The following is a 12744-nucleotide window of genomic DNA, read 5'->3' on the forward strand; positions in this document are numbered from 1 at the left end:
GTGACAGACTTATTAAAGCAAACATAATAGCATGGGTCCCTCGGTGCAGCGAAGTCAGACATATGACACCGACACAACAAGGCCGGCGGTGAAAAATACATGAGACGATGACAACATGAAACGAAAAGCTTCAGCACCTCAGCCTGAAATCAGCTCACGCAAAACAACTAAATGCCACCTCTGTCAGCAGTACAGAGCTCAGCTGCTACAATGTTGCACTTACGTGGAAAAATCATGAGTATGGATGGTATATGTGTGTTTACCACTGTGCTCTATGTGAGGTCTACTGAAATCCTAGGAGAAGGACAGCTGTTATTCAGAGAGAGAATGGAATAACAACCTCGTAGCTTCAGGTGACAGTGTCTGACTGTGATGTCAGGATTAACAGTCTGATCTACACGGAAAAACGGCAACACCACACTCAGTCGCCAATCTTGACAATGAGCAGAGACAGGTTTCTGCAGTGCCTTATATAATACGTGTTTCAAAGGGGCTTATCAGTGGTCCCGTCAATCACACTTACACTGATCTACAGCAAAAGCTGATCATGGCTTAAATACCAGCTATACAATGGTGTAGTCAGCCTCTTAGGATGCAAATGTACAGCTGTCATAGATAAGGCTGATGAATCAGCAAGGGAAGTATTTGGGAACCCTGAGTTAAAGGTTAGAAGCAGGTCTGTGGAGGGGTTACCGGTTCAAATCCCCTGAATATGTGGAGGAAAATCTGAGCTGAGTGTGAATGAGCAATGTGCGCCCCCCCCCCCCTTCTGCAGCAACTACTACCACAATCCCTGGAGAAATGCAGTTTACACCCTACCAGCTTCACTGAATAAATAAACACTAGTGAGGCCTAGACTATACTCTGTGTGCTGAGGGGGTTCAGCTACAACACATGACGATGCATTTTAGAAAATACAACATCCATTAACACCTACAGGCAGACAGGCAGTCCCCTTTCATGCTGTATTGCATCAAAGTCTAACTGCCTCTCAAGGCAGCATGACAAAACAGCCTGCTCCGTGTCTCTAACTGCTGACAAGAACTGCTGGCAGGCTAAACTTGTGTCTCCTCCTTCCTGGGTGCCACCCTCCCTGAATGGCGTGACAAAGCACCTCCTCAACCAGCAGCAGCGTAAGCACCCTGCTGGGAGTGTTCGCCACAGGGATGTCAGCTAGCCAGTACCATTAACAGAGGATTCACTTTTTTTTTTTTTTTTTTTTTTAAATTGTCTGAGCTTGTGACCACTACAAACTTGCAAGCAGAAGACTTAAATACTGCAATTGCTCTGCTGTCAGCTTAGCTTTTTGGATGTGCAAAGTTGTGATGTTACATGTCTCGAGCATAAGGTTTCCTTCATTCTTAGTTGTTCATATATCATACAGCTATATTAGAAACATACACACTTGATATAAAGTAGGGCTATATTAAAATTAGTTAAGCCAATCTAATTTTGGTGAGATATGCTTGACACCTTATTTGCCATAAGAAAATGCAGCCTGCACAGCTTCCTCTCATGTTTTGAAAAGGGCTCTATTGTGCTTTTATATAACACCTGTGGAGAGTAGAGGGTCTCTGAGGGTCTATTGTTGAGCTAAGGTTTGGACAGGATTTCTATTCATCCCAAGCATAAACTAATACAGACGTCCAGCAGCTCATCTGCAAAATGTTGCTGAAATCGAGGCAAAGTAACCACTATTTTAACCCAGGGGGGCTCTGCTTGCTCTGTGCACTGATGCATGCTGTCAGTGTGGACACTTCATTTCAAATCCCTGGCTGGTAGTTATTTGTTCATGCAGCTCTGCAGTAAAGCTGTGTGTCAAGAATACGTTCAAAAAGAGATGGTACATCTGTAGTGCAATGGACTACACTACACAAAGTAATATTAAAGATACATATCTACTTAAAATAGTTTGACCAGCCCATATACCCTGAATCAAAAGGTTGCATTGCTGTGTAACAAAGTGCCCTAATCCACTCACTGGACTCTCTACTACAGTGGACTCTTCTGAATGGTATCATCAATTACATTAGACTTCAACTGTGTGTAAGAGCAGTAGAGCCATACAATGACATGTCCGGGAGGCTGCACCCACCTGGGCAAATATTCTTGCTGACTAAAGCTGTTGGATCAACATTAATTTAATAAGACATTCTGCCAGCAAGATGTTCACACATAGAATCCCAATCACACATGCACAGATACAGTACACATATACATTTGCATTTAACATTAATTCCCTACACATGCACACGGCGAAATTCTCAGGAGCGCTCTAACATTTCATCAGTTAAGACACAGCAGAGCCTGCACGCGGCTGCTCCACCGGCGGGAGGCAGAGGGATAAACACACAGCTCACAGGAGACGCTCTGCAGTACGTCACAAGACCAGCAGCAAGAAAACAGCTCGCTGGGAGGGGACAGCGAGTTCACAGACACAGAGTGAGGAGGGAAAAGACAGACAGTGAGAGAAAGCAGGGACAAAGACGAGGCTGGCCTCCAAAACAAATCAGCTTTATAAACCTGTCTTTCACCAGCTCCATGGTCTGTGTCCATGTGCAGCATGAGTGTGTGCGCTCAAGGCTGCTAGACAGGGAGAGTACGTTAGGTCTCATTTTAACATTGTAGTGGGACAGGTTTGGGTTTTTTTTTGTTTGGCCTTTTACATTAAAATGCTGCAGTACAGAAAGAGGGAAGGTGGGAAGCAAGGAAGGAAGGAAGAAAGGAAAGAAGGAAGGAAGGAAGGTTAGAGGTCAGTCTCTGACTCAGTTTCCATCACCTGAGTGAGGAACTGGAAAGGATAACCTGCCTCCTGCAGTACCATTTGCATTTCAAAGAGCTTAGAGCCCATCTGCATCTGGCATGGATCCCACGGCTGGCACTAACCATTCCATGTTCAGTGATCAACTAAAATTCAGTCCAGTGCCAGATTGCTTTAACCTCGGTAAAATTTTGGTAGTTACAGTGACTGTGGGTCTCCAGATATGAACCTCTGACGGTGCAGTGAGTTCACACAGGTAAGGCTCGAGAGGATGTGAGTGCATCAGGAGAAGATAAGAGAAATAAACTGATGAGGACTCGAACTGTGATGATGTTTATGTTTATGATGGTGCAAGATATTAAAAGTGAGAGTTTTATCTCCATTGATTCATCCAGTCATTCATTAATCAGACAACAGCATTGTGAGATAATTTGTAATAAGATAATGTCCACAGGCCTAATAATGAAGACCACACTGTAGCTTTGTGCCACCAAGGCTAATTTGAGGATGAATCAGTGTGTAGGATTCCACCTCCACCTCCACCAAAACACAGGGCCAGGGGGCGACCACCACGGAGAGCCTGAGAAAAATCAGACCCCTGACATGTCTATTGTCCAGGCTGAAAGGAAAGGTTGCACAGCAGTAATTACATTTGGGGGGGTAGAAGGAAACACTGTCAGAGGTTGTCTGGGCTACCTAATCGCGTGTGCGTTCGTGTGTGTGCATGCCTGTATGTGCATGTTATGGCTGTGTGTGTGTGTCCAACAAGCCCCCTCACTCACTCTTGCATAAGCCTGTATCTAATAACTAGTCTCACTCCCATGACTGAATCAAGACTCTCATTTTCTAGCAAAAGTCACAAAGCACTCAGCCCCCACAAGCCCTTGATTACTCAGCTGTTGGCTTTGTTATTGAAATGAATTCATTTTTAATAACTCTGCACGCGATACATGATTTGGCACTTTTCTGCTCTAATGCTATGAATTGCACTTTCGGACCTCTGAAATGGGGTTATTATTATTGTGCAGGACTGTGCTGCACAAGCTGGAGATTAATAGCGAGTCAATGGAGGATAAATATGTGGACTAAATTCATTCAAAGTGCCTGCTGTCTTTTAGGCCCCAGTGTGTTTAGTGACAAGCCATGATGGGGTAAAAACTTCACCCAAGAGCTCTATGTAAGGCTTTCAAAACCACTTTGAACTCAAATTTGAATTCTCTTTAGTTTTTGTGTAATGAAATATAAAACACAACAATCCATATTTCAAAAGAAGATAAAATCTATTTTGAACATATTTGTGAAACTCGATGTTTCAAGCCTCTGGCAATTACGGGCTCTGTTTTAACAGTCCAAAGCACATGGTAGCGTGGCCCAAGCGCATTTAGGGCGTGTCCATATTATTTTGCCATCTTAACATCGGAAAAAATGGTCGCTGCACCAGGCACGTGGTTTAAAAGCGTTGAGTTTAGATTCTTAATTATTCATGGGAGTGTTTTGGGCATAACATACATTAAACCAATCAGAGTGCTAGCTCCCATTTCCTTTAAAAGCCAGGCGTGCTTGCACCGTGGCGGATTACTGTTATAATGGCAAAGTGTTTCTCGCAGAATTAGATTCCATTTGTGGCAAGTTGATTACATATTGTGACTGACCAGTGAGCCCAGTCCGAGCACACGCACGCAGAAGCTCTGTGCACCCCGAGGGGCAAGGAAGCGATGAGTGAGTAAGTGCGCTGAGCACAGCTCTACAAAAGATGTACCACTTCTTTGAAACTGTGGTGGACAGATGGGACTAAGCAAAAGTTACCAACTTCACGCACACTGGATAACACCATTGTAATGGACCCTATCATTGCAAAAAACTAAATATTTATTTTTTCTATTCTTTTAATTACAATTTTGCCAAAGTATGCAAATCAAAAACAAACACCAAAGATATATATGCTGATTTCATAGCAAACGTTTGTTTTAATTTCAGTTTGAGTTTAAACTTGTAATTTCCTCTGAATAACATTGCTTTCTTATTCACAGCCATTCCTCCCGTTTAGCTGACTCCCTCCTCCCTCCTTTTAGCTTGGTACCAAATTTCCCCCAATGAATACAAACGATGGATCGATACAGGATAGATAAAACAGATTAACAGCAGCACCAAATGATGAAATGAAAAGAGAGAGCGAGAGGGAGAGAAAGAGAGAGAAAGAGAGCGAGAGAGGAGGGTCTCTCTTCATTCGTTTGATCTGTGGTATAATTAATTTATCACCTGTCCCAGGACTGAAGGAGGCATCAGTGGAGAGACATAATGTATTATGTATGGAGGTATCAGTGTTAGAAAATAAAGCGTAAGGAGAAAAAAACAGACTTTTCCTTCTAAATTCGAAAAAGTTTCCTTCTTATAGATAAAAGGATTATTTATGCTTTCAGAGCAAGCACTGGCCCTGCCATGTTAACTACTCCACTGCTCATTATCTGAATACCAGTCAACCTCTGGGGTTACAAGCAGCTTAAGCGTCTGCACTTAGTCTGGAGGGGAGAAGCGAGACAGAAACCAGGCATGGGGCCTCACCCTTTCTCATTTCTCCCTTTCCTTCAAGGAAATGAAGCAGCAGACTTTGTTGTGGAACAATTTATCTCAACATTTACTGTATTTTATGACAAATACTGCACATTCAGAATCCAGTAGGACGTTTTACACTATTCCATCCGACGTCATGAAACAACAGACTAGTGCTAAAATGTAAGTTGACAACAATACTGGCAATGAATTAGTCTTTGAAATCATTGTCAAGAATAACCATAGCTGGTTTAAGATTTTCAAACATGAAAAATGTGTTGCTTTCTGTCCTTGGGTTTTGGATATTGCCAAAAGGCATGGCTGCTTTTCCAAGAGACTTGATCTCACTTCCTCTGTTTGTAGCTCTGCTCTGGATCAAAGAATGCATGTCTTTTTTACTGATAAGAATCTGAACTGAACTGTAGACACACATGAACAAATGTCTGATTCCACTTGAACTCAAACAGTGGAACAACCTTAGGATAACTCATTCAGTGTCATTTACAGCACCCTGGCAAATTAAATGCAGCTGACGGCTGCCATCTCTTTCCTCATTTACACTTTCTCATCCCCAGCCATGTCTGCTAGCTTCATCGGTAGGTTACCTGGTGTGCCTCTGCTAAATGGAAATCACAATGAAATTGCCTGCTTTCAACTTTGGGGCTGATACATTTCTGTCAGGAATTTGAAGGATGCTGGCAGAAAACAGTCCGCAGACACACAAATTAGAAAGGCTTTTATTATTCAATAAGAGTACAGACAACCCTCATATCCTGCACTTCATATTTTGGGAGAGTTGTGTGGGTCTTTGGAGAGTAAAAACCTTAATTAACAAATAGGGCCATTTATAGGTGGTGCTTATCATTGGTCTGCATGTGGTGGCTATGGTGCAGCTTATCACCAAGGAGCATGTGTTCACCATCCTTAATGATCAGAGGTCCATTTGTCCTGTTGGTTTCCCTATCAGGTCTGCCAGCAATAAAGAAAAGGTGGCTCATGCCGGAAGCGGCCTTGAGTTGGTTGCAAAAGAACAGCTTGCAAACGGTTGATTTTGTCTGTGTTTACAGCCATTATTCAAGGTTCTTTTGCCCTTAGAGGAGGAAATATTTTGTTCCAGACAGTGACATTGGTTCAACCTGTCAAACAATGTGGTTTATGTTTGGTCTAAATTTAATCTTACAGTGAAGCAAAGTCCACATCAGCACAAAACTTTTGTTAATAATGAAGAATAATTTGAAAATGTGTATATTGCTGGCAGGGTTGTTAATGATTAACTGAGGATCAGGCTTAAGAATTTAATAGATCTTGGGTGTGTTGGGAAAGCTTTTGATTATCAATGATTATTCATCATATTTGGCAAACAATCATTTGAGAAAACTGCATAAAATCTGCATTTCTAAAAGCTATGACAGGAACATGTGCAATAAAATCACCATCTTTTAAAAGCATTTAATAATTGCGACACACTGTCTGAAAATGATAATGTCCATGAAATTACTGGAGATGGGGACTATTGTTCAGTGAAAGAAAACAAACACTACTATTGTAGCTTGCCAAAAGCCAGTGTACCATGTCAGTATGGCGGCTAGCTCCTGGTTTATTGTAATTTCTTTTCTCATAACCACTGCTTGTTGCAAAACATTCAGATTTAATGTCAAACCCTGAGACCATGAGGAACACACCACAGACTGCCTCAAACAGTCAATACCTCAGAGCAAGCGAGCTGGAGAGCCACTTGACAACACAGTTTTTGCTCAAAAAGCAACTTTCATAATTTAAATTCATAACTTACCTGACCTGCAATTGCTCTCCAACACCTCCTTATAAAACCAAAGTAAGCCTCTCCTGGTAAATAAGACCAGTCAATCCAACTGTAGCTTACCTGCCCAGTGTGAAACAGCTGAAGTAAACAAGTTCCCGATGAAGAGAATCGAGCATCTAACAAGCTAGAGAGCCCGCTGTTCTTCTCAAGAGTTAGTGGATCAAAGCAGGAACAAAACAACACAGAATAATGGATTTCATCAGGTGGAAATAAGGATGTATCCAATGGAATTTCAATGTTCCTCTGTGTCTGTGTAGGTAATTGTTTGCTAACATACAATTATTTCTTCTATGTGATTTCATTGTAATATATGGACAGAGATAATACCATAAAACTTAACTTAACATAACACTAGTGTTTTCCTTGCTGCCCACAACCATCTTAATCCACAGCTTGTAATATTGATGCATCTAGGTTTCCACAGCAGGATAAAAACAATAACAGTCACTTTAATAGCACAGCCAGTTCAGAGAACCTACGTATCTGTACAATACTCTGTCCACACCACATAACATATTGAACAGCTAAAGTCAGCTACAGCTACAGGTCTTGACTACATAATTTAGAGACAAGAAAAAAAAAAAACAAAGAAATGTTGAGTATACAACATGAATTCAGACAGAGTGGACTTTCTTTACAGTTGCTGCATCCACAGGCAACCACAACTGAATCAAGATTCCAGCAGCAACAGTTTTCAAGGTTGCTGTTACCTCTGCAGCTGACCCTAAGATCACACACCCTAGGGGGAGAGATAATGAGCAATGTGCTCAGCAGGACTCTCCTCCGTCAGTGACTACAAGCCTGGAAACAAGTTCTCACTCCTCTTAGCGGGGTAGTTTGTACAGAGTTGCCTGGTTTAGCATGTTAGATTCACAGTATGACTATGTTTCCATCAGCAGCAAAGCCACATGAACTTCTTAAGTCAGAGAGGACAGGTTGGGTTCAAAAACAAGAAGACCATCGACAAAGCCAGCATCATATGAGGCTCGTAATGCCTGAGAACAGTGAACCAAAGCCTCTATGCCCTCTCCCAAGAGGTGGTGGGCATACACACCCTGAGGGTCTTTGATATATTGAGTTAAATGTCAGTCTTCACCACTTTCTGTTCCTTGCTATCAGACAGCTCCTCTCAACGAAGCTGACAGTGAGATCCAAAGGTAATAGGGCCTTGATACTGCTACAGTTTGGAGTGTGTGAGAAATTGAGATGCTATCCTTTTTGGGAAACTGCTGAGTGATATTTTGATAATCCAAGAGAAAGGTCAGTTTGGGAGCAATGAGGGTGGACTGTCTGGCAAAGGTAGCCTCTCAAGAGCCTTTCATCTCATTCCTATACATAACAAACTTGCACATAAACATGAGTCTAGTTCTGCATGCTAAATAGACAGGACTCAAAAGCAAAATGCAAGTACAGTCTTGTGTTATACAAGGAAAAAAATTGAACAATGTATAGTTTGAACAAAGGCAATCTACAACAGGAAGTCTTTTAGTGACAGCAAAGAGGTTTGACTCCGGCACAGGCACACTCAGATGTCTCTGAGATGTCTCAGAGCTACAGGGGATTATGTAAGTCACTCAGTATACTGGGTCACCAAGTCGTTTTTGATAATGCACTACTACTGTACCAATGCTATGCTCATCGCAGAGATTTCATAGATTGTGAGTGTATGGCTGAGCTCCACTGTGATGTTAAAATCAGCACAGACATTTAATTATGACATTAAATTGAGTTGAGATTTTATCTTATTTCATTTTGGTTAAGCTTTTACATGAATATTGTTCTTCCCTTCTCTGACCTCAGAGGACCCACAACCACTGTGTGACCAATGCTGCTTTTTAAAGGGAAAGTACACCCTCAAATAGAATTCAGTGTGAGGTGGTGAATTTTAATAAGCAGCACACAGACAGACTGTAGTGATTATGTCATCTGGAAAAAGAAAAAATACGGAGCTGCTCCATTAACAGCGAATAATAGGACAACTGCTTAGATGCTATATGAGAGTCAGCAGCCATGATGGTTATATTGGTTTATGTTTTTTTTCTGACTCACAGTTGAAAGCCCTACATTTCAATAAAGCCCATAGGTTGATTCACTTACAATGGTCAAAGGAGTGTCACCTGATTTTATCGCCATTTCAAGTCTTCATGCTTCAGTTCCAAGCTAAAGGAACAATAATCGCTCTCCACAAATCACTGGTGCAGCAAATTCTGATTTAGGGTGTGTTTTCCCTTTAAATCCATGCTACACAGAGCTACACTCCTTCAATGAAGCATAATCTGTAAAACTCACTACAGTTATTCTCTGATTCTCTGACTGACAATGAAGTGTGGGAAGGAATATATCATTTGTGTGGGTGAGGGGTTTTGCAAAACATTAGAGCAAGCCTAGACAAACATCATTGGTGTATTTAGCCTTCATGGCCATTTCTGAACACCACAATAGCTGAATGTGTTGATAAAGGCAGCTACTGTTGGGAGAGGTAGGATGATTGGCTACTGCACAACATGGACTCATTGTTTCTCTGGCAGTTTCATATTACTTCCATTGCAGGAAAAAACCCCAGCTTGCTCCAAGACACAGAGCAGACGAAAAAGTCTGCCATGTGAAAAAATTATAAGAATTATTAAGGTTAACTTTTATCTGCTACGATCACATCTGAATTTCTGTTTTGTATAAATTGTTTTAAAATTTCTCTATTATTAACAGTCACTTCTAAGGACATGTTTCGAGAAAATACACCTGCTAACAAATAGTTTCATAAAGTTAGCACATGTAGTTAAATTAAAAACGGATGTTAAGCGATGCTGACTTCAAAATAAAAGCATACACAATGTGACAAGACCTGTCGAGTCATTGATATCTATAATGAAACACGTGCTGCAAGAACAGAAAGTCCGCTGTATCTTATTTATTATTCTTGAACATATTAATTATTTTTGTGGCAACATTGAATCAAACCGTTCGCCAGTACCATATGCATTTAATTTATTTTTCATTATTTTATTTAAATCATAACCGGAAATTAAGTCTTCATTATTTCCGACAGCCTGACATTGTTCTAGCATGAAGGTGCTATTGACAGCTGTCACCTTCTGCCTCTTACTGTCCCGGCTCAGATGTAGTTTTACGACATAACAGGGAAAAGGGAGGGCTCAGCTATTTCAATGCTTAAACGACTGATCGAATAACAGATGTAATAAAAGACGTAAAGATGTAGTAGTAAAAATGTCTTGAACACTCCCTGTGCGGCTCGGCCACGGCCACGTCTCATATGTACCAGGAAGAGACGCAAACATCTCACCTTTACGGCGATAAAGTCATGCAATCAGACAGTTTAGATCAATATGGTTTGCACTTGACAAATGCTGGTTAGCTCGATATTAAAAGAGGATACAGCCTTCAACAACTTTGTTTTCTGTCCGGTGTTCGGCCTGTGCTCACATCGCTACTAGTTTCGCAGCATCGGCTCGGTGTTGCAAACACCCACCCCTCCTGCACCATTTCCGTGTTTGATAGGGAATCATTTCCACTTAGCCCCTGCCACGTCAATTAAATATGCAGGTTTCGCTGAATTTCAACGCCAGACAATGAGACACCAGCCGCCGCCAGCGTTTCATGAACGGGAAATACACTGTGTTGCCAAACACTGCGACATTGTTGCGGGATAAACGCTTAATAAGTGAAAGCCTGCGTGACGTGTCTAAAACGTGATGCTAAAACAACACAACTTACCCAGTGCCACCTCGCAGGCTTTGCGCAGCTGTGAGTGGTGAGCCTTTTTCACCTCCTTGTCGGCCAGGATCTTTTCCAAAGCTCTTGTGAGGAACATGTTTTTCGTCTTTTTGCCCTCAAACATGTCGCACCGGAATTTGGGGCGAGGTGTGCCTGGTCCCAAGGTTGGGGGGGGGGAGGGGGAAAGGGGGGGTGCAGCCGCCTCCAATGGAAATGTATTCCCTTACAAATGTCAGCCGCAGAGCCCCTAACAGACAAACATAAATAAACACAGAAGGTGGGGTAAATCCCTCAGATTTCCATTAGCGACCTGCCTCCTGCGCCATGTTGGAGAGAGGAAACGACGTCACGTACGTTTGAGAGAGCGGCCGCAGTGAGGCAGCAGGGAGAGAGGGAGAGAGAGGGAGGGAGAGAGAGAGGTGTAGCCTCCCAGCCAAGCATTCTCCACATCTTCCTGTATCAGCCCGCAAAGGCTCACTAAACTCATGTAAAATAACCGATATCAATAAATGCATGTAGTCCTGATAAATTAAACAAGCGAGCATATCAGTTTCTGTGTGAGGAGAGGTTTTCCCGTAGTCATTTACATCTTCACTTAAATATATACACAGTATGTGCACACTTAAACTTACAATGCAGGATCTAGGACTACATATAAGAGGGCATTTCCGGTGTGCCTGAATGTGATTTTAAAAGCCCCCAAAAAGAAAAGGCAACCCTCTTAAGCTTCTTACTGGACACAATCATTAATAAAGACCTGTTTCACTATTGTATTTTCATATGTTACTGATGTAAGCCTCACCCTCACTCATATTTTTAAGGCTTTTTATACTCGACCATTAGCTTGGGAGCCTGAAAATGTATGTCTTGTGCAACTTCCTCTTAAGTTCAAAAATTCTTTATTGTGTCATTCAGCTATTGAGCTCTCTCCTTCTAGACACTTCAAAATTGAAACGACATTCAAACTACAAAATGTTCAGCTCAATTTGGACATTAGAGGATGCATTCAGTATTTTTTTTAAAAATATATTTCATATTGTCCAAAATATTCAACATTTTTCATTTTTCGACATTTTTCCACAACTTCTAATGCATCTTTGAGCATCTCGTGCCTGTGTACAAACATACCGCACACAAGCAACTGACAACAGCATGTAGGGTGAGACAATGGTCTGATGAGTCTTATGAGGCGGTGAACGACTGTTTTGCCTCAACCACCTGGAACCTTCTCTGTGAGCCTCATGGGGAGGACATTAACAGACCACATCAGAACAATTTACCCACCAAGACTATATGATTGTTTTCCAACATAAAGCCCTGGGTTACTACCCTATGTTTCATAAGATTTTTTTAAATGCAGTAAAAATACTGGTTGAATAACTTAGTGTTAAATTTACTATAATTTAAACCTTTAATTTTATTTCATTTAAATGCAATTTTTCATGTATAGATAGATGTATAGATTTATGCTTTGGCTTAGATTTAAACTGTGTCTTTTAATTTGTAAGATGATTAAAAGACTTTATGTACAGTCATTGTATAAATGTATTAATCTCTGCTTCATTAAAAAATAAATAAAAGCAATATTCTGCTTTTGTTGTTGAAACTGTTGCTTCACGTGTTGCAAATTTCCAAATCAAAATTTCTCAACTAATCTCATATCCCTGGTCCAGTGGAAGATCAACATGAAGGAGCTAAACATAAGGCATTTTCCCTTTAAAATTCATTGTTTAAACTCAGAATAGAAGGAGTTTCCCCTAACAATAAATATTGCATATCACAGTGGATTTTTGTGTCATTTATGCCCTGTCAGTCCTGACCCCAGTGGTCTGCACTGATACCCACAGCTGGTTGCATCCCTGCTGGGAACTGGTATCAG

At 41.4% G+C, this 12744-nt stretch overlaps 1 protein-coding gene across 2 annotated transcripts in view; it reads right to left on the bottom strand.

The window, feature by feature from the left end:
* Positions 1-11223, bottom strand: part of arfgef1 (ADP-ribosylation factor guanine nucleotide-exchange factor 1 (brefeldin A-inhibited)) — a 50640-nt gene extending 39417 nt beyond the window's left edge. For both annotated transcript variants that reach the window (XM_071485267.1, XM_071485266.1), the window contains exon 1: positions 10866-11223. In XM_071485267.1, the coding sequence (XP_071341368.1) occupies positions 10866-10989 (124 nt within the window). In that variant the 5' untranslated portion in view covers positions 10990-11223. The remainder of the gene's footprint in view (positions 1-10865) is intronic.
* Positions 11224-12744: the final 1521 nt, after the last annotated feature.

The sequence above is a fragment of the Trachinotus anak genome, unplaced genomic scaffold (assembly GCF_046630095.1).
Source record: "Trachinotus anak isolate AG129_WGS33_773 ecotype Australia unplaced genomic scaffold, CSIRO_AGI_Tana_v1 ptg000009l, whole genome shotgun sequence".
Taxonomy (NCBI): domain Eukaryota; kingdom Metazoa; phylum Chordata; class Actinopteri; order Carangiformes; family Carangidae; genus Trachinotus; species Trachinotus anak.